This window comes from Sinocyclocheilus grahami, unplaced genomic scaffold, assembly GCF_001515645.1.
Source record: "Sinocyclocheilus grahami isolate Dianchi unplaced genomic scaffold, SAMN03320097.WGS_v1.1 scaffold3.1, whole genome shotgun sequence".
NCBI classification, from domain to species: Eukaryota; Metazoa; Chordata; class Actinopteri; order Cypriniformes; family Cyprinidae; genus Sinocyclocheilus; species Sinocyclocheilus grahami.
The window spans coordinates 1,547,617-1,568,353 of NW_015505182.1; the positions used below are offsets into that span (position 1 = coordinate 1,547,617).

A 20,737-nucleotide genomic window follows, 5' to 3' on the forward strand; every position below is an offset into this window, starting at 1 on the left:
TGCTCAATGGGTGACATGTCCGGTGAGTATACTGGCCATGCAAGAACTGGGATGTTTTCAGCTTCCAGGAATTGTGTGCAGATCCTTGCAACATGGGGCCATGCATTATCATGCTGCAACATGAGGTGATGGTCGTGGATGAATGGCACAACAATGGGCCTCAGGATCTCGTCACGGTATCTCTGTGCATTCAAAATGCCATCAATAAAATGCACCTGTGTTCGTTGTCCATAACATACGCCTGCCCATGCCATAATCCCACCGCCACCATGGGCCACTCGATCCACAATGTTGACATCAGCAAACCGCTTACCCACACGACGCCATACACGCTGTCTGCCATCTGCCCTGTACAGTGAAAACCGGGATTCATCCGTAAAGAGAACACCTCTCCAAAGTGCCAGACGCCATCGAATGTGAGCATTTTCCCACTCAAGTCGGTTACGACGACGAACTGCAGTCAGGTCAAGACCCCGATGAGGACGACGAGCATGCAGATGAGCTTCCCTGAGATGGTTTCTGACAGTTTGTGCAGAAATTCTTTGGTTCTGCAAACCAATTGTTGCAGCAGCTGTCCGGGTGGCTGGTCTCAGACTTTTACTTTACTTTTAGTCATTTAGCAGACGCTTTTATCCAAAGCGACTTACAAATAAGAAAAAGTAATTAAAACTAAAACTCTATAAATACTATATATACACGCATTTAAGAAAATAAAAGAAATTAAATAAAAATTACAAATGCATACAACAATATTTCAAAACTAAAACATTTAAGTGAAAACTTATGTCCTTTGCCGGTGTCCCTGCCCGGTGGAGTCGCACGGTAGAGTCGATGGTCTTTACACTCTTCAGTCTTCACCCGACCGCAGCCACGACCGCTTCCGCGGTAAACTAAGCTTCTTTTTAATTCGTTTAACAAAATTATTATTGTTATTTTTTTCTGTTGGTTTAGCAATAATAAGACGAAGACAACCCTACAAAAAGGTATGTTTTCATTTTTTTTGGCTTTATGTAATGTGTTGCCTTACAAATAAAAACACATTTATTTGTATATTTTTTTTTCTTAGTGGGTTCCATGTGGCCGATGCCGGGCTTGCCAAAATACAGTGGACTGTGGAAAATGTGTTAGTTGCAGAAATGCTCGGCTACGCCTTCGACTCAATATCCACTCTCGTAAAGTCATTAAGTGTCGCAAACGGAAGTGTTTGCGCCCCATCCATAAAGAGAGGGCTGTAAAGGTAATTCTTTTTTTTTTTTCAGTCAGTAGATGATATTCTATGTAATGTAAGGACATTTGTGTAAGAATAAGAATATAGTTAAACTGTTGCATTATACTAAATAATAAGTGGCCTTGGAAAGTGTTTGGACCCTTGCCCACACTTGCAATGTCAAACCAAGCGCATTTAGGTTGTTTTTATGATCTGTTCTGTTTAATGGCTTTGTCAGGACCTCAGTTTTGTACTGCCCCCACTGGTGTCTTTTTATATTGTACTTTTGTTTCCACATGGCATTTGTGTTATGAATTAAATGCACAATGAAATCCACACATTTTCATGAATTACTTAATTGTTTAAAAGTTTGGGGTTGGTAGGTGTTTTTTTTGCAAGTCTTTTATGCTCCCCAAGACTACATTTATTTGATTGAAAATACAGTAAAAACAGTAATATTGTTAAATATGATTATAATTGAATAATTAAACAGTTTTCTACATTAATATATTTTAAGAAGCAATTTATTCCCGTAATGGCAAAGCTGAATTTTCAGCAGCCATTACACCTGCTGTTACATGTTCTTCAGAAATCATTTTAATATGCTGATTTGTTCCTCTGGTAATTATTATGTTGAAAACATTTTTGTGGAAGCAATGACACTTTTTTTTAGGATTCCTTGATAAATAAAAAGTTCGAAAGTACAGCATTTATTTGAAGTAGAAATCTATATAAATGTCTTCACTGAATAAAATGCTAATTTCTTAAAAAAAAAAAAGCAAAAAATCTTACAGCCCTCAAACTTCTGAACAGTAACTTTCTGAGTTACTCTTTGTGTCTAATGATCATATAATCTTTACTCACCTTTATCTAATCCACAGGCATCAGAGTGGCAGTTTCCAAACATGGCCAGATCACTAAGCACAGCTTCAAATTTTTCACAAGTGAGAATAAAATGCTTTGAACTACACTATTCTTTTCACACAGTGCTTCATTATGCTTGTAAAAAAAAGTTTTAATCATTCAGTCTCCCTCTTCTTTTCTTTTTCAGCCCTCAGTCTCAGATGATTTTGAGGAATCACAGGTAAAAGCTTTTAAATAATCTCTGACTAATCTGAGGGTTTCCTGTAGAACAACTATATCTAAATGTTGTTTCCCTGTAAGCAGAGCTCCTATCTGCAGTACAGTGACTCAGAGGATCTGTCTATGTTCTTTGGGGGTAATGATGGTGACAATGGCCTGGATGAGGTATTTCTAGCTAGCCAGTTAAATACACTGCAGTAACATGATCCAAGTGCCTTGATCACAGATATGCACATTGCTTGTAGAGATTCACAAAGTATTTGTTCTCTTCTTAGTTGGGATATATTGCATTTTTTTAGAAATTAGCTTGAGGCAAATTTGCTTCATGCTTAAGCTGCAAATATTTAATACAGTCAGATGTAATCAGAGACTTAAAATAGTGTCCTGAATATTCTTTAAATAGTGATTTGTTTTTTCTTGATTTGTAGATGGGTGTACCAAAAGTACGTCGCCGTTCCTGTGGGAAGTGTAAAGGCTGCGTTCGCCGTACAGACTGCGGAAGCTGTGATTTTTGCATGGACAAACCCAAGTTTGGAGGCAGAAATAAGAAAAGACAGAAATGCCGTCTACGACAGTGTCAAAGAGAGGCGATGGTGGGCTTCCATAATATCATTTTAATTGTATTATTTGCATTGACTTTTGAGAATGTTGTTTTATGGTGCATTATTTTGAAACCTTTAGTTGTCCACTAAATCTAGGATTATTTTCTGTTCTTTTTTTTGGTTCATATAATAATATTTGTTTTTATGTAATATATTATATAACATGTTGAACTGTTTATTGAGAGTGAATTTTGACTATTTAGTGAGTTTAACTCATTGTGAATGAATGACTCTAAGCTTGTTCTTTTTAAATAATCTATCAATAAACAAACTGAACCTAGTACTGTTGTGTATTTTAGTCATGTGTATGACAAAGTGCAGTTTAGTGGAATCAGAACAGTTAAATCCCTAACGATTCATCCATATTATTACATGTCTGTTGTAGGTTCAATAATTGTGCAAAAAAATCTTGTCTCGATGTTTGTTTAACAGAAGCATTTGCTGCCTATGGATGAAGCGGAGATGCTCTTTTCTCAGGGCTGGGTTACACACGGCAGGCCACGGTACACATATGGACGTAGTAGACCCAGGTCCAAAAAGTTGTGGCATTTTGAGGTTTCAGATAACGAGGCTGAATCGTATGTGCCAAAGGCGCATACCTCAGGTGTTGCCCAGGTGCTGAATCGGAACAGGCTCCTTCATTCCAGTTACAATAGAAAGGTATTCCAGAATCTATAAAACATTTCCACTGTTCCTGTTTGCTCTCAATAACTTTTTCTTCTTGGTTTTCTTCTTGTTGATTTAGGCTTATGTTTATACTGATGTTGCTAACAGTCATTTGATGAACAACATCCCACTCTACAATCCACAGAAATTTGAGGTATGTTTTCACCATGAAAATTAATATAATACCCATATAATGTTAATCAAGTCATAATGATTCCTTAAATTAATTCCAGAGCAGTTTTCCCTGGACATAAATAAGCTTATTTGGTTTGTTGCATTTTCGTATTATTTGAACAGACCTATATAAATATGTTCATATCTCATTTCTGTCATCCCTATCTCTTGAGAAGATGAGCCCCCAGCTGCGCATAGGACGGGCGGAGATGATCAGAGAAAATGGGCTTCAAGTCAGTGGTATCAGTAGCAGAGCCCTTCTGTCTGTGGTAAGCTGCTTATGCCTGTCTGTTTTCAGCTTAAACAAATAAAAACAAAGATTAGCAAGTGGGAAATAAACCGTAAGCCAGTAAGGTTATCTGAGGTGCTGTCTTTCCTTAGGTTGGGTGGTGAAAGTAAAATAAATTCAAGATTGTAGTTGTACCAATCAGTGTTTGATCTAACCAGTGTTCATGCATAGCTGTACGCTTCTGATATTATTCCCACGCAGAGAGGAAAAAATGAGGTGCAGAAGGCAGACTTAAAGTGGCGACTTCAAAGCTGATTGAGAAGGCAGAGTTTCAGTAATTACATTGATTTTTGGTTGTCTTGACAATTAAGTCCTGTTTGCTTTCACATTATCTTGAGAAAAAAGTCTAAAAATAACAGTAATGCATGGCCTTTTAGATAATGTTTTAAATTAAATATTTGTAACATCTGTTAAAAAAAATGCTTTTTAAAGAAATTAATACTTTCATTCATCAAGGATGCAATAAATTGATCAAAAGTGACAGTAAATACATTTATAATGTTGCAAACGATTTCTATTTTAAACAAATGCCATTCTTTTGAACTTTCTGGTCAAAGATACAAAACTTTTGTAACAATTTCCACAAACATATTAGGCAGCACAACTGTTTTTAACATTAATAATAATAAGAATGCTGACTTGAGAACCAAATCAGAATGATTTCTGAAGGATCATGTAACACAAGACATGTTGAAAATTCAGCTTCGCCATCATAGGCATTATTTTTCAAAGTTATTTTAAATTGTACATTTTAAAGTTACGAGATTTGAGTAATGATTTTAACTGTATATATCATTTATATACATATTTTACTATATACTATATATTTATTTCCACTTCCCATTTATTTAGAGACCAGAGTTTCTTCCTATGGCCATTCCACCAAACTGCCCTGGAGAGAGTTTGAGGGAAGGGAATCGATCACATGGATCGGCAGGTCAGGAACCATGTCAAGAGGAGCAGCAGGAGGACGAGTCTTGTCCGTCGGTAAGAAGCCGTTTTAGGCATACGGTGTGTAATACGGAAGTCGTGGGAGTAGCAATTATTATGTACTTCTGGCTTCTGCAGATTACTCAGATATTCAGCATGGCAGACAATGACCCCACCATCCAAGGCATCGACATCAATCATGAACTGATGCCTCTCCTGAGATCTCTTCGAAGCATGGTACTTCCTGTCCTCTGGTTCTGTGTTGTGGTGGAAGGCCCTCAGTTACAGCTGATGCAGTGCTCCAAGCGCTCCACTATGGCAGACACCATTATTCATATTGAGCCCAACTTCCACTACCACATCAGCGTCCAGGGACAGCCGCTCCTGCCCACCCACAGACTCTACGACAGCCACCCGTCTCGTCTCACCACTACAAAAGAGATTGTTGCCTTCCTCGAGGACCTAGAAAGGTACGCGGTCTGCCAGGGCTTAGGGCATAAAAAATCCACGACTGGGTCAGAGCCTGTGGTTCCTGAACGGGCAGCTACCTGTGACTTCCTCGTTTTTTCAGAAACGGAACGCTGTGAAAACTGCATAACTCAACAAAAAGTATAGAGAGACTATTCAGCACATGGGAATTGGTCTTCAAGTAATACATCTTCTATTTTCTAATTTTGAACTATTCTAGAATATCTTTCGACTATATAAATATTAGAGCACTTTTTTTTTTTTTTTTTTTTTTTTTTTTTTTTTTTATTTATATAGAAGGGTGCCAGCATTACATTGACTGATGAATCAGTTTTTGGTTACTTTAATCCACAAAAAGGACTAATATCACTTCCCACATTAACAGGATAGTTTGCCCAAAAATAAAAATTATGTCATCATTTACTTTGGGTCCGGTTTCAATAAGGAGGTTCAACCAGCTGAAACAACTGAAAACGTTCCAACTTGAACTCTTGTGTTGACTTACACTGAGATGGAGTTCAATCGACTATGAAAAGCCGTGATCAATGGAGCTCCGGGGAAATTATGACTCACCATGGCAACAGCTCCCACCAAAAAGACGTCTGCATACTTCCGATTCAATACATCACTTTAATTCTTAATCACTGTTATAATATCAAAGGTAAAAAGTGGCAGAACAGTAAATTATTTAAGTAATATTAATTTCCATCCTACAGGCAAAAGAAAAAAAGCGGCTAAAATGAAGTATAAAAACATAATTCAATCAAGGTAAAGCTTTAAGCATAAAAGGTTCATGAGTGTAGGCTATATGACTTTACAAGCATTTGACGTATTAAATAAATATCATTCAGGGTCTATTTCAGTGCGCTGCAGCTTTTCCCACATACTTTAATGCTCTTTTCACATAATTAAATGTTCTCTAATCCAAACTGTTGCATTTCTTAATTAGAATAAATTAAATTAACCTCTGACTTCTACTCCGCCAACAGCAAGAATGCACGCAAAAATAATGAAGTACTGCAATACCAAGTATTGGAAGAATATTAAAATACAACAGGAAAAAGAATAACTGTTGCTTTTCTATTTGTAGGAAATAAAGATGACCAAATAAATTTAACAACTGTGGTGGTGGTTACGGCAGATACCTTCCATCTGGCATCCTTCCATTCCATAGAGTAATCAGCTTTATTTTCGATGGGTTTGTGCTCAAAAAACTACACAAATATTATAAGAGAGAGCGAGAGAGCGAGACACACTTTCCTCAACACTGTGCATAGCCTTACTGATGTGCTTTGCATCCCTGATGTTACATAGAAAATTACCGTTTAAAAATGGTACCGCTCAAAAAAATATGCATGTGGATATGGCAACAACAAAAAACAAAAATCAAAATCCTCTCCCGATGTAAATGTAACTCCCTACGAATTAATGTAGCCTCCTCATCTACAGGATTCAGTATAGGACATACCGTTTTTGTCACTTTCACAGTGTCTGCATGATGAAAATGTGTAATGAATGAATGTACCAGCACTGCAAAAAATGCTTTTCTTACTTAGTATTTTTGTACTAAGTACAAAACGGGTTTGACAAATCTCCCATTCTGAAACGCAAAACCCAGAGTTTCCCACATTTCAGGGTTAACATTCTCAGTTTTCACTTAACCTCCTTTCTGAAACGGGCGCCTGGTGATGTTTAAATGTTGTATACCCTTCTTTCTTTTATGGATAACAAACAAAAAGCACCAGGGTGAGTAAATGATGACTTAATGTTCATTTTTGAGAAAACTATCCTTTTAATGAGTGACCACTAACCATGTAGATGTATTTTTGTTTTTTGTTTTTTACCCTAGAATATGTGACACGTTTTGGTACCTACTCTGGCTAAGGATGCTCATTGAATCCTGGTCATATAAGTGGAGGTAGTGAATGGGCATGTTTTACACAGTCAAACATTGATCAGTTTAACTGTACATCTTGCCTTGCACTAAAGTTATAATAGTGCTTCAAATCCATTTTGGTTTAATTCCTCACACCAATGATATCTGTACATGTGTTAATGCTTATGTACTTCTCAGGGGGGATTTTTCAGAATGCATTGATCAGGTGGAAGATTCATGTTTGTTAAAGATTTAATATTTGCTGTATGATATGGGATGAGGCTGCTTTCATTTTGGATAGTCAATTTTGTACATAGTGCAAGTGGTGGCAGAGAAATTAGATAAAATATAGCGAGAAAGGTTTTTTTATAAATATGTCTTTTGCTTTCCAGAATTTGTTTCCTCGGTTACAAAACACTTTGAATTTTGTTTGTATGTGCTTTCATATAAATAATCTGTTTTGTTTCTGTTTATTTAATAAATCGCATTATCCGTTGGATGACTGCCATTATGTGCTCAAGGCAATTGATATCACCATACTTTGCCAGTTAATTAATCACAGTACATTAAATTTTATATTACAAGTTTCCTCAAATGTGTTTTATTGGTATATATGAGTTAAAGATTTAACAGGGGTGATTCTGGATATCTCTTTGTCAATGTTGTCAACGGTAAGGAAAAAAAAACATTTAAAAAAATTTTTTAGGAATAAAATATGACATCAATTAGTGCAAATATGTCAACAAACTATGTAAAAAAATTTTTTTTTGAATAAATTGGAAAAAAGGAATGTTTAGTGAAAGTGCTACTCAAGTGGAGTGGCTTAAGTATGTATTTGGATGTTTTCTTTCCACTAGTTTGATAGATGATGTGTAATGGAAGCAAAATAGCCCAAAACTGTTTTTGTTTGTAGTGTCTTGTCTTGATTCATTCAGTAACTTAATTTAAATACCGGACTTTAAAAGCATCACTGCTGTCGGATTAAAAAAACAAAACAAACGCTTTAGCATACAGTTGCTGCAGCATCCACATGTAAATGTTCTCCTGCGGTATCATGGATCAATTATGCAATACACACATGCACCAAAGGGGGCGCCATAGCACAGTATAATTGCACTTCTGCATTCAGTTCGTGCAAAGTTGAATCTAAAATTAAAATTGTTTTATGTTGTTATTCAGATACAATAAAATATATATAAAAAAATAGATAATCAGTTTATCTAAACAGTTCATTATTTGCTCATGAAAGGTTCATTTGTTCACTAGACAACCTGCTTTTTTTTCGTTGCAAACAGACTAACATCCTTGAAAGCAACGCAAACCTCAGTTTCGGCATGGTGTGTGTAGTTTGTCAGCTGGGTCTATATAAATAGGCGCGACTGAAAGAGTTAATCAGACAAGTGGATGCGTATTGCTCTTCCCTGTTTGCCAGTCTTGTTCCAGAGGTGTGACAGCGCTTTACAGTGCTTAACTGGGATGAATGCTGAAATGTGAGGGAAGATGTTATAATATCATCGTGCTGGCGCGATGCAGGGACCCTGTACGCGTTTTGCATGAAGGGGAGGATGTGATCTGCAAGATGTGACTGAGGAGAGCCGCAGATGAATATTAATTGGCATCGCAGGTCCGTGTGCATTTCTCATATCTTCTCTTAAATGTCGCATTTTCTTAAACAGCAGACAACCTTTAATGGGAGTAATATATAAAATATGAACCGCACTAGATTTATATATGGGTTGGATATGGTGGACACGTATGCTCCCTAAAATGCAGGGACGCATGGGGGAAAATCTTTCTGCTATCCTGTTAGATTTCTATGACATTTTTGGTGTTGGGCTGAATGTTTTTAAATGAAAATATACTGTCATTGTAAACCAGCGTTTACATGTTCTTATCCGCGTCTCATTCATCCAGCATGTAGTTCTTGCTGATGAAAGCGTCGCGCGTGGCTTTCACTGGGATTTCTCTTGGCGTGTTGCTACGCAATGGATTAATGATGCAAAACAGTCACACCTGTTATTTGTCTGCTTGAATTGATTAACAGTAAATGTGTCGTGTGTAAATGCATGCGTTTTCTCGAATAAGCCACTCTGATCACTAATGCGATACTACGTATCCTGGCGTGCGTCTCAGTTTGATTCAGTTCAGTGATTCGAATCTTTTGAATCAGTTACTTAAAACATTCATTCAGTGACCCTTTCCACAGGTTACATCGCCAGTAGGTGGCCACAAGTCTGAATTCGGAATAGCGTTGTTTTACTATTTCTTACTATTTCATCATTTCATAACGATATGATGTATGCTAGCTATTACGAATTCATTTTGTGTGTCTTGAGCGAGTCACTTAATCGATTCTTTAGAAATACCGAATCGTTCACCATCGTCGTCTTATCCTCAAATATTGTGTCTATAAATCTACTAACAGACAACAGAAAGAGTGCTTGAGCATCCTATTTTTCCCACAAACAATTAACTGTAATAACTTTATATTCCGTTGACAACTTCATGATTTTTATCCAGCTACAAAGCATAAATAGATCCATTTCATTACCACCCTTGCATCATTTTAATTGCATATTGTAATTTGCAGGGCCATAACAATATTTTATGTACTTCTTAAACGAATACGATGATTACACGTGCAAAAAGTACCATGGTATTACCATGCACCACTATCATAGCTTTTTTTGTATTTTTATTTTAAAGTTTTTGTACATTTGTTGTTTTTTGTCATTTTTATTACTTTTTTTTTATTTTTCATATTTGAACCCTGATGGGAGCAAGCCAAGAGAGTTTTTTTTAGAGATATTAATTTTTTTAGGGCTGCAAAATGATTAATCGCATTCAACATAGAAGTTTGTTTACATACTTGTGTGTGTGTACTGTGTATATTTATTATGTATATAAAAATACACACACATACATGTGTATATATTAAGGGAAAATGTTAGATTTATATATAAAATATTTATATTTATATCTAATATAAATTATATACAAGTATATACATACACTTTTTAAAAATATATATATACATGATAAATATACACATTTCACACACATATAGTATGTAAACATAAACGTTTATTTTGAATGCGATTAATCGTTTTGCAGCCCCACTTTATTTCAATTAGCAAAACTCATTTTAATAGTTTGTTGCAGGAACGATACTGACCTGCAGACATACAGCACAAATTTGACAAAGCTTGGTGTGGCATTTATATCATGTGGTTTGTTTCATCCAGCCTACATCATAATGCTTAATTTGAATGACAATCAGCAAATTTGCCCATTCATTTAAATTATTTACATTGTGCCTATCATGGCACATAATGAACTGCACTTCTATAATTGAAGCTCTTTCAATCACGTCCCACTGTGTTCACTGCTAGCCGAGGATGGTGATTGTGGTTTGAAGTGTCTAGACTCTGAGTCACTCCGCTTTGCAAAGCACAGATTTCTTGCTCCATCTAGCACTGTCAAGAGTGTATTTTCAGCAGATCTCTTCTGTTTTTGAGCTCCTCCTTCTCCAGGGTGCACTGGCAATAAAGAGTTCAATTGTGGCTTGATGTTGTTACCATGTGCACACAAGCAGGCACTAAAGACTCGGGGTAACATCTGTTTAGCTTGTTATTTTTTCACTCGTCTCGTTTGCAATATTTTAGATGGTATAGGGAGTGATAATATAATATCACAGCTAAATGCTTAAAGGGGTAATAAATGCCATTGACTTCCATTATATTGACAAAGACAACACTGAAACATTATGTAAAGTATCTTTTTTATGTTCCATACAGGTTCGGAATGACAGAATTTTCATTTTTGGGTTAACGATTCCTTTAAAAGCTCGAGTCATGACCACAAATTATAGTGCAGGGTGTGAGTGTTAGTGTCCAAACAAATGGCTTTCTGTTATGTGTCCAGCTGACCCCAGGACAGGGTCTGAGGTGGCAAAAAACTGTCTCCTCCCCGGCTAGGCTGTGAAATGTACATGTTTTCACAGAGGGATTTACCACAGTGTTGCCAAGCTGTGGTCAGCTTTGTTGCTGACTGTCTGCTTTGTCTTTGTTTATCCAGTAGTAAAGAAAACATGGAGGAAAGAATTTTGTCTTTGGATGGACAAGAAAGAGGAGTTGAGCAATTACTCAGGCAAGAATAACACAAATTTAAGCTGCTGTTCCACTATTCTAGGAGAGATGTAGATTTTTGTTGAGTTTTGTAAGGCTTTGTTGTTCTGTAGTCGAGTTCTGCTCACTTCATGAACACATTAAAAGTAGTTTTTCCCTTTTTTACAGCATGACCAGACATTCCAAAACATTCCAGAAAACTTGTATTCTTTCTATAAAGTCAGTGTTGTTAACTAAATCTACAACGAAAACTATTAAAATGCTAAAACAAACTAAAATGAAAACTGAAAATATACAAATAAAAGCTTATTCAAAATATTAAATACTAAAATTGTATGTAAATAATACTGAAATGACTAAAAACGATATAGTTATAACCTGTATGATATGTCTTCTGTGGAACACAAAATATATTTTGAGAAACGTTTATGTTGTTACAATGAAACGACAAGGTTGTCAATGAGTCCAATATTGTTTTGAACCCTGTGGAATTTTATTGGGCAAAAACAGTTGAAACATTATTCTTTTATCTCCTTATATAAAATTATTTATTATCCTATTTTGCATTTTTTCCACTACTAATGAAGATAAATAAGAATTTGGATAAAAATGTGACATGATACAAAAATAGACATATTAATGGGCACAGTGAAATAATGTTACCTTAGGTCACATATGTTGTATACATATCACTATATGAAGAACAAGATACTTATTAAATGTTTCTAGAAGATGACTGTTAGCATGGAGTATTTTACAGAATGAGCAGAACACATGATAACACTAAGCATCAAGAGCTTCTCGATTCTAGCTGCTGAAATTGTTTGAACATAGTGGTTATAGTTTGACCTCTGTAACCTGATCTGCAGAGATCAAAGTGAAACAGAGTAGAGGTTAGCAGGACAGCAGCTGGTTGTTCTTGAGAATCAGATACAAGGAGGGAGGGTCACTGCTGGTCACACTTGCTTCATGCCTCAGAAGAAGGAGCTATATATTATTATATTGAGCGCACAGGCCTCTTTTATCGGTCTGGCCTTTAACTAATGGTCTTTACTTTTGACAACTTTGTTCACAAATCACTGCTATAGGGTTACATCGATCATTATAAGTGAATAAAAAGACTGCAGTGTTTCCGCTCATTAAGTGCAATACACTTACTATTAGTACAGTTGTTGATAATTACAGTCAAATTGCTTTGGAGACTATCAACACTCCACGTCAATTTAAATGTGTCCTCAATTATGTCTTTTTGTTTACTTACAAAATGCATGATTACACTTGCAGCATGTCCCATTAGATGATGCTCAAGTAATTTTGTCGGTGACCCAGAAACGCTCTTCTTTGCATCTCTGTTGTATTTTGAACTCAGACGTGATGCAATGGCCAGAGCAAGACAGAAAGCGAGAAGCGGCGTAATCTCCAAGCAGTAATCTTCAATTTCTTTGTGTGCCAGAGCCCTGTTGGTGTGCTAAAACAGGGCAGTGCAAATGAGAGACAGGTCATGACAAGTCCTTGGGATTGCCTTTGTCTGCTTTGAGCAAGCACTTCTCCCCCAAGCGCTAATCTCAGCCCCTCCAATTTCTACAATCAGGTCTCGTGGTCGCCTAATAGCGTCAGATCCCTCTGCTATGCCAATTCTCCATGCTGTCATGTGCAGGAAAAGTGTGTCATAAATTTCTAGGCTGCCTGTTCATAGTCAGTTGGTGTCATCCTGCTCATGTCATTGCGTATGATAGTGTTGTAGCATCCTTCAGAAATTCCAACCCAATTTTATGACAAAACATACAAGTATTTTACGAGGTGGTGATTTTGCATGAATATGTATGATGCTTTCTATGGAAATGTACAATTAAGGTCAACACCTAAACTTATCTGTCAGTGGGGTGTAAGCAGATTGTACTAAAACGTACAATTGAGATTATACGAATTCAAATGAATTAGCCACCAATTTGTGAAATCTTCAATTTAACCATTTCTTTGGCAATAAAATAAACTCAGTTAGCAGATGGAGGTGTTGTTCAATATGTCATTTTTAGTGCTTGAAAGCCCATAAACTTATTTTATGTTCTAGATTTTCTTTGGTCGACTCTTTAATAACATTTTCACCTAATAGCACACTGACTTCATATATGCACTGAATCAAATAATGCTTGATTGTTTTAAAGCAAAATAATTACTTGCAGTACTGTCACAGTTGTTCTTCCGGAGCACAGAAGAAAGTTTAGAGGAATGCTGCATGCAGAGCTCAGTGAATTTGCGAAGTAAACCCTGCTGACACTTAATGTTTGTTTGACCACATGACTATTGACTTAAAGGAGTAGTTTAAAAATGCAGTCATCATTTACTCATCCTCAGGTCGTTCAAAACCTATGGCATACTTTTAGCTCTGGAAGACAAAATGAGAAATCGTGAAGACTACGCTGGTCTTTTTGAGAATGAATGGTGACTAAAAATGTCAGGCTTTAAAAAGTACAATTACTAAACCGTATACATAAAAGTATCTGCACAACTATTTTAGAATTCTTCTAAACCATATATAAATACATTTAATGGACTATTGTTCATGCATTTTTATGGTGATTTTGTCCTTTTTGAGATTTGGCATCTTCAGTCAAGATTCGTTATCATGGTCTTATTTCCATGCAGTTCTTCAGAAAATCTTTTATGTTCTGCAGAAGAAAGTCATATAGATTTGGAGCCACAAGAGGTGAGTAAATGATGACAGAATTATCTTTTTGGGTGCACTGTCCCTTTAAATAGACAATCGCTAATAAGACTTCCTACTCCAACATTGGCGTCTAACTTAACACGTGTTAGATAAACCTCTTCTACTTTAAAAGATAAAAATAATTGTTTACCATAAATTTTCAAGTACTGCAATGAGTAAATCATTCCTGTCTGCGACGTTTAAGTTAGAAACCATATGGTGGTTACGGACGCCACAGCCAGTGTTGCCAGATTGGATGGACGATTTCCAGCCCAAAAGCTCACAAAAACCCGCCCAAAACTTTAACTGTCAAAATAATGTGATGGAATATGAAAATCAAGGTTGATAAGGGCCATGTTTAACTCCTTAAAACAAAATAATGTTTACAAAATGTATATAACGTTAGATAAATTTCCCAGGTGAACGGATCGAATCGGGGCAAATAGTCTACATTAAAGGGAATTAGGCTACCGAACATGAATAAAATATTCAAGCTGACACTGTCAAACCGGCAATCAAGAAATGCATCATTTTCAACGTCAGCAGTCAGAATAATCCCATTTAAACGCAAAAAGTGCCCAATATAAGTGATAGGAAAAAGAAACGTTGCAGGGGAGCGCGGGGCACAAAGTAACGGGGTAAGTTGTAACACGTGGTTTAAATATTTCCACACATGCTAGCATAACCTAATTTACAGCATTTACTAGTTACTAGATCAACATTATATAGAGAAAAAAAGTGTTTTGAAGATATCGCTGAACATTTATTTTACCATAGTAAAATTACATTTCTGGCTTAAGTCCATTTTTCATCTCAGTTTTTATTACTCATTTAAATTGAGACAAATCTGCTATTATTTTAATCTCCAATCTGTTATTTATCAGTTTAAATTATTTTGTAATGCTTCGATAACTATCAGAAGACAGTAACCGGTTTTAAACTCCAGTTGCGCAGATGGGGCTCGTTGTAACACTGCGTTACAATGTGCTATTCTGTGACATTAGCCATGTAATTCACACCATTTACTTTAATGATAAACGCCTAGAAACAGGTGAATAAAGACTGACAGTCAAGGTTTAATGTTAAGAAATTATTATTTCAAGACATGTAAAGCATTTTGGCTCGTTTATGTGGGCCGTCCCCAGCATGGTTGCAATGTGTTCATGGTCAAACTCCAAAATCAGATTATTTTTAATTCTTAAAAAAACGCCATTATTTTATTTGAAATAATTTTCATTTTATTGACAAAATATTTGAGTTTGTCTTGTATATTTTTTTCATTCGATCAGATAACATTTTAAGCTGTTATATGGTCATGTTACAACGTGCCCCTCAGATGTTACAATGTGTTCCACCTACGGGGCATGTTGTCATATTTCACTTCCAATTTTTGAGGGTAAATAAAGAAAAAAGTATAGACTGTAATTATGAAATCCGACACTAACCCCCCCCCCCAAAAAAAACAATAATGCGCTTACCTTCGTGTCGGTCTATAATTTTACTCAGAACTGGAAGCCTCTTGTTAAGTTCATATTGTAGAACATAATACAGAACGTTGCACAGTCAAAACTAATCAAGTCTCGCAGTTTTCAAGGATTTATCAATCTGGACCGTTTAAAAGATAAAAGACATGATCGTATAAACGGACATATTTAGTTTCGGCTTTGATTAATTAATTCAAATGTGCTTTGATTTCGGAGTTGCAGTAATAGAGGCTTCGTGTCATCTCACTCCACAATAATTCATATTTTGAGAGTTAAGTTACTCTCCCACTCTTTAACTTATATTTAGGCATTGTGATTACTTGACTATACAGTCATACTACATTCAAAATCAGATACGTTATAACTTATCACGCTAAAAACTTGTCACTCATGAATCATAACGACTGTCTGCTGAGCCCTCTTGATAAGCGCGGCTGTCGACGTTTACATCAGCACCCGCGCCTCTGCAGTGTGTGTGTGTGTGTGTGTTTAGTAACGTTATGATGACTGATTGGATGCAGTACATGCATACTTGGGCTTGTTTGTTAAACAATTAGCCTATGCAATTTATATGATTGAAAACCGCCAAACTGACCCCAAACCAGCCCAAATTTTGTCCACCCGCCCAAGCCAATTTTTACCCGCACAATCAAACTCAAAACCGCCCAATCTGGCAACACTGGCCACAGCCTCACCTGTCCGCTTTTCAGACGAAACCATTAAAACAACTTGCCGGGATATCTTGGACTTATCTCCAAATTGGACAGGAATGTAATTTTAATGCGTTTTACATGTATCCGAATTACCTGAAAATGTAACTATATCTTATAATTTATAAAAAATGGTGAACGTTTAATATTTTCTAGCCATTTTATCAGTGGCTAACCCCCATCACTGCGTATAGATGGTTTCGTCCTTGTTGCCTTCAGGGCTCGTAGAAGTCAGTTGCTTGAGTTGCAGCCTCTGCAAGAGAAGAAACGCCAAGAACTTTGAGCTCGTGCATTAAAGACAACTTCAAGAGTTAACATGTTAGCGAAATCCGACGTGCAATAAAATAAGTCTGCTTTTTTTCTGACCTTTTGTGGATATTTTCTCAGTGACTTAATTTGGTGAAGGTAAGTCGTTGGATCTACACATTAAAGCTAATTTTTCCAGCCTCTCAAGCGTGTTATACGTTATAAAGAATGCTTTTAAAATGTTAACGTTACAGAGTTAATCCTTTTTATTTTTCAAGATGTTTATTTTTTTCCTCGTTTGACTCGTGTTTGCTGTTGATGGTGATAAAATCTTTAAAATGAAAATCACAACCATATAGCATTTATAATCACATCGCTTTTTCAGAAAAAAAGTTGATTTTGTGACCGCATTCAGACAGTCGTTTTACAGACATGCATGTTTCTGAAACGATACTATGTATTGGAGTCACAGCTGTGTATACAGTCTCACCTGCCACAGCTGTCATTAACATTTCCATTCACACACTGTTTTGTTGCATGATTGTTGCAACAGTCAGACAAATCAGTCGTTTTGAGACATAATCGTCTGTCAAAGACAAATAAGGTGAAATATAGACTTGAAATTGATGTATATATTTTATAGACTTTATAGACATGAAATTGATTTACGTATATTGTTCAAAACTTGTGTAACTATTTCTGTGTTGTATTTCTTCCACTAGACACTAAATCAAATGTTGGGCAGACATTTACAGCCACTTTCACCATTCACTCTGATTGCGTTTTTTTTTATATATCCTGAATGTGAAGTGAATGGTGTCTGAGACTGTCTGCTTAACAACTCGTTTTGTGAAAGTTTTACATTTTTGGCAATTTTAATCCTTAGAGACAGTATTTCTTTCTGCTTCAGGAACCAGGTTTTACTGTACATGTGACAATAACTGGCAACTCCACACTGTGCAAAAGTAACAAAAATGTCCTTGAAATTAAACATCAAACTTTATTATTAATGCACAGGCCCAAGAATATGAAAACTGACAGTTTTATAAAAGCATAAACAACAGCATAAGTGTGATTTATCAGCACATGGAACAAACACTGGGCCAAATTTGTAATTATTATTATTCACCTTTAATTTTTCAGAGATATAATTTATGGAACTGTTATTAAACTTTTATTTTTCAGATATATGTTTCACTAAGCTTGATAATTGCATTTGAGTTTATATATTTCTTATCCATTTATTTACTTTATGAGACACTGTTATCTAGTATCATGCACTGCTTACAGTGCTGTGGTATGTATATGGATCTCTGGCTCTCATGCTTTCCCTTTCTCACAGTTTATCTCTTGCACATGTTTTGTCCCAGGACATTGGGTGCTTTGTCATCAAATTCCCATAAATCCCTTGTTTATATCTCTCTCATCGTTCTCTCGGAGTCAGGTTTTGATCTCTGAGCATTTATCCTCCCCTCTCTCCTCCCATCATGCTCTCTCTCTGCCAGGTTTCTACAAGAGTTGAGGTGTGCGATATCTCTTAGCATGTGTCCACCAGATGAGCTTGTAGTGTTTTGAAGAGTCTTATTTGTTAATTTACTCCTATATGAATTGAGAGCTTCTTTTTTTAAAATGTTTTGCCTCATTTATTTATACTCCTACTTATACTTGCTGTTCATTGTTGTCTGTTTACCCTGCACATGGTGGTTTTATGTCTTGTTTTGTTGTTGGGTGCATTCCCAGCCACCCATCATACCACATGACCCACGCCACTTCCTCACAAACAAAAACACATCCTGCTTGTTATGTCCAAGATTTGCCAGCAGCCTTTATACCATAACAATGATTCATGAACAGTTTTGCAGCATTTGCTATTTGAATTTTTTTCTTGTTTGTGGAAGTACAATGGATCCCGAATGATTTTAAATGGGTGTCAGTATGCAGGGTTTTTATTTTTTATTAATATTTTAATTAATTGTTAAATTAATAATATTAATTATTATAAGGTTTAAAATGTATGCCAGTAATCTATTCAATAATCAAGATTTTAAATTTAATTTACAAATTTAAACCTGGAAATAATGTTTTTATGACGAAATTAATAGGATTTAAAAAAAATTATTAATGATCTTAAACAATTTAAATGTGATTAGAGTTGTAATTGTTAGAAATGTAAATTTTAGCATAGCCAACACCATATAGGTGAAGTTACGCTGTACTTGTGTTTGGTTTTATTAATTGTTGTTCATTTAAATGAATGCGAGTTATTTGGTCAAATATCTTAGTCTCAGTAAGCTGCAAACCCAGATTTGATTCGCTAGTTGGGTAACCTAGGTTGCCACAATGACCTGATATGGGCTCTTACTTTCACACCTGACATGACGTAACTTCCAGAAAGTAAGAAGAGAGGTAGCTGTTTAATAAATGATTTAGAGGCACAGCAGCAATTAAAAAAATTAAAAAGTATGGAAATGATCACCATTTATTATTCATTTTGATAGTGCTATTTGTTTGCCCCTCTAAAGTGAATGTATTCTGATGTCTTCAAATTGAGTTTTGTGGCAGAACAAGTCTTTGAACTTTTATATAAGCCATAATTTAGAGGAGTTACAGCCAGCAGGTACACATATACGTTTTTAATGTGTGTGTGTGTGTATAACAACAATATACGATTTTTCCTCACTACTAAGGGCTCAGCAGTAAATTGAGAAGTCGCACAGTGGCTCCCCCTGCAGGCCACTGGGATACTGTAGCATTGTAGACCCCAACACTGAATTACATGCCTCATGTGACTCAAACTACAAGGTGATTGGAGGTTCTCAAACCAGTCTCAGTTCATTTGTTACTCAAATTATATCATATTCATTAGCTCTACATTCTTTGTCCGCAGGAGCTGAGGGTTAATTGGGAGCTAAAGACTTCACAAGACTTCCTCAAATCCATTCTATGGAGGTCAAAGGTTGCCTGATCACTGCCATGGGCTTAGGGGCTCCAGGTGAGCGTACATATTTCCATATTGATAATGGAGTATGGAAGCACAATATATGCTATAGATTTTTGTGTTGGTTGATATTGGCTATTTAATTTTGCATGCTCAGTTTTGTCATGCTTCAGTTTTAATATGTAAGATTTTTGTTTTTGTCTCTTATGCTCACCAAAGCTGCATTTATTTGATCAAAAATAACAGACGTGAAGAATGGCAGTGTAAATATAATTTGAACTTTGGCTTTCTGTCTAATGCACAGATGTCCAGGGCTGTCAGGACAGCAAGCTGCAAGCAGAGCGAATCTCAGAGCTGCAGGAGCGAAAGCAGAGTCTGCAGAGCCTTTTGAACAGTCGTCTCGGAGAGCTGCGACAAGTGTGTCTTCTGGAGGCGGTGAGATGGTTTATTAAACTGAGACAGTATTTTACTTCTAGGCAGTCGCTATAAAATATTGTTCTTTTAAAAAAACAAATGCAAAATGCTGACTTCAGCCGCAAAGAAAATGTGCATCCAGCTGTTTCACAAAGTTTCTAGGTCTACTTGATTGATTTATTTTTTTCTCTCTCTGTTTTGAAAATGAATTCTCTTATTTGATGTGTGAGTGTTGGTTTTAAGGTCTGCATTGATGTGAGGAACCGTTTGTTATTAAGTTGTGTTTTTCGAATGTAGATGTACCAAAAAAAAAGAAAATGAAATGGGCGTACTTATTAGGACCATCCGTTCTAACGAATGGCAGCAAACATTGTGACATTCCCAGTAAAAGCTTTAAATGTCTGTACAGGAGCTCACAGGGAAGATTCCACAGGATTTTCCTTTAGAAGAAGGGGAAATACCTCCCTTTGTTCAGCGCCGAGCTGGCCTGACCCCTCATGTTACCTCAAAAGGAGAAGTGAGTCTGTTTACTGAAAGTTAATAAAAGCATTCTCCTTACAGTTTTATGCTATAACAACCATATGTGTCTTCCATGTAGGATGACCCAGGTCAGCGACGGCAGATGAAGGCTCTCTTCAGTGGTGCCCTGCGCCGGAGCATCGATTCTGATAAAAATGCATTGCACAGTAAGAGGACTGTTCATCGGGGATGCCACACATGTAATATATATATATATATATACAAAACAATTGGACAATTAAGCATTAATTACACAGTGGTGGTTGAGGAGAGACCCCCCCCATGATTGTAAAGCGC

At 36.2% G+C, this 20,737-nt stretch overlaps 1 protein-coding gene and 1 pseudogene across 3 annotated transcripts in view; both read left to right on the top strand.

The window, feature by feature from the left end:
* LOC107564220 (uncharacterized) overlaps window positions 1-5,680 on the top strand; it is an 8,718-nt gene extending 3,038 nt beyond the window's left edge. For 2 of the 3 annotated variants that reach the window (XM_016249267.1, XM_016249343.1), the window contains exons 7-17: window positions 952-983; window positions 1,067-1,237; window positions 2,089-2,151; window positions 2,259-2,291; window positions 2,375-2,455; window positions 2,719-2,883; window positions 3,325-3,552; window positions 3,638-3,712; window positions 3,906-4,001; window positions 4,874-5,008; window positions 5,090-5,680. In XM_016249267.1, coding sequence (XP_016104753.1) covers window positions 952-983; window positions 1,067-1,237; window positions 2,089-2,151; window positions 2,259-2,291; window positions 2,375-2,455; window positions 2,719-2,883; window positions 3,325-3,552; window positions 3,638-3,712; window positions 3,906-4,001; window positions 4,874-5,008; window positions 5,090-5,566 — 1,556 coding nt within the window. In that variant the 3' untranslated portion in view covers window positions 5,567-5,680. The remainder of the gene's footprint in view (window positions 1-951; window positions 984-1,066; window positions 1,238-2,088; window positions 2,152-2,258; window positions 2,292-2,374; window positions 2,456-2,718; window positions 2,884-3,324; window positions 3,553-3,637; window positions 3,713-3,905; window positions 4,002-4,873; window positions 5,009-5,089) is intronic. The other variant, XM_016249417.1, reaches the window with a different exon arrangement.
* Window positions 5,681-16,547: 10,867 nt separating this feature from the next.
* LOC107564406 (coiled-coil domain-containing protein 120-like) overlaps window positions 16,548-20,737 on the top strand; it is a 9,974-nt pseudogene continuing 5,784 nt past the window's right edge.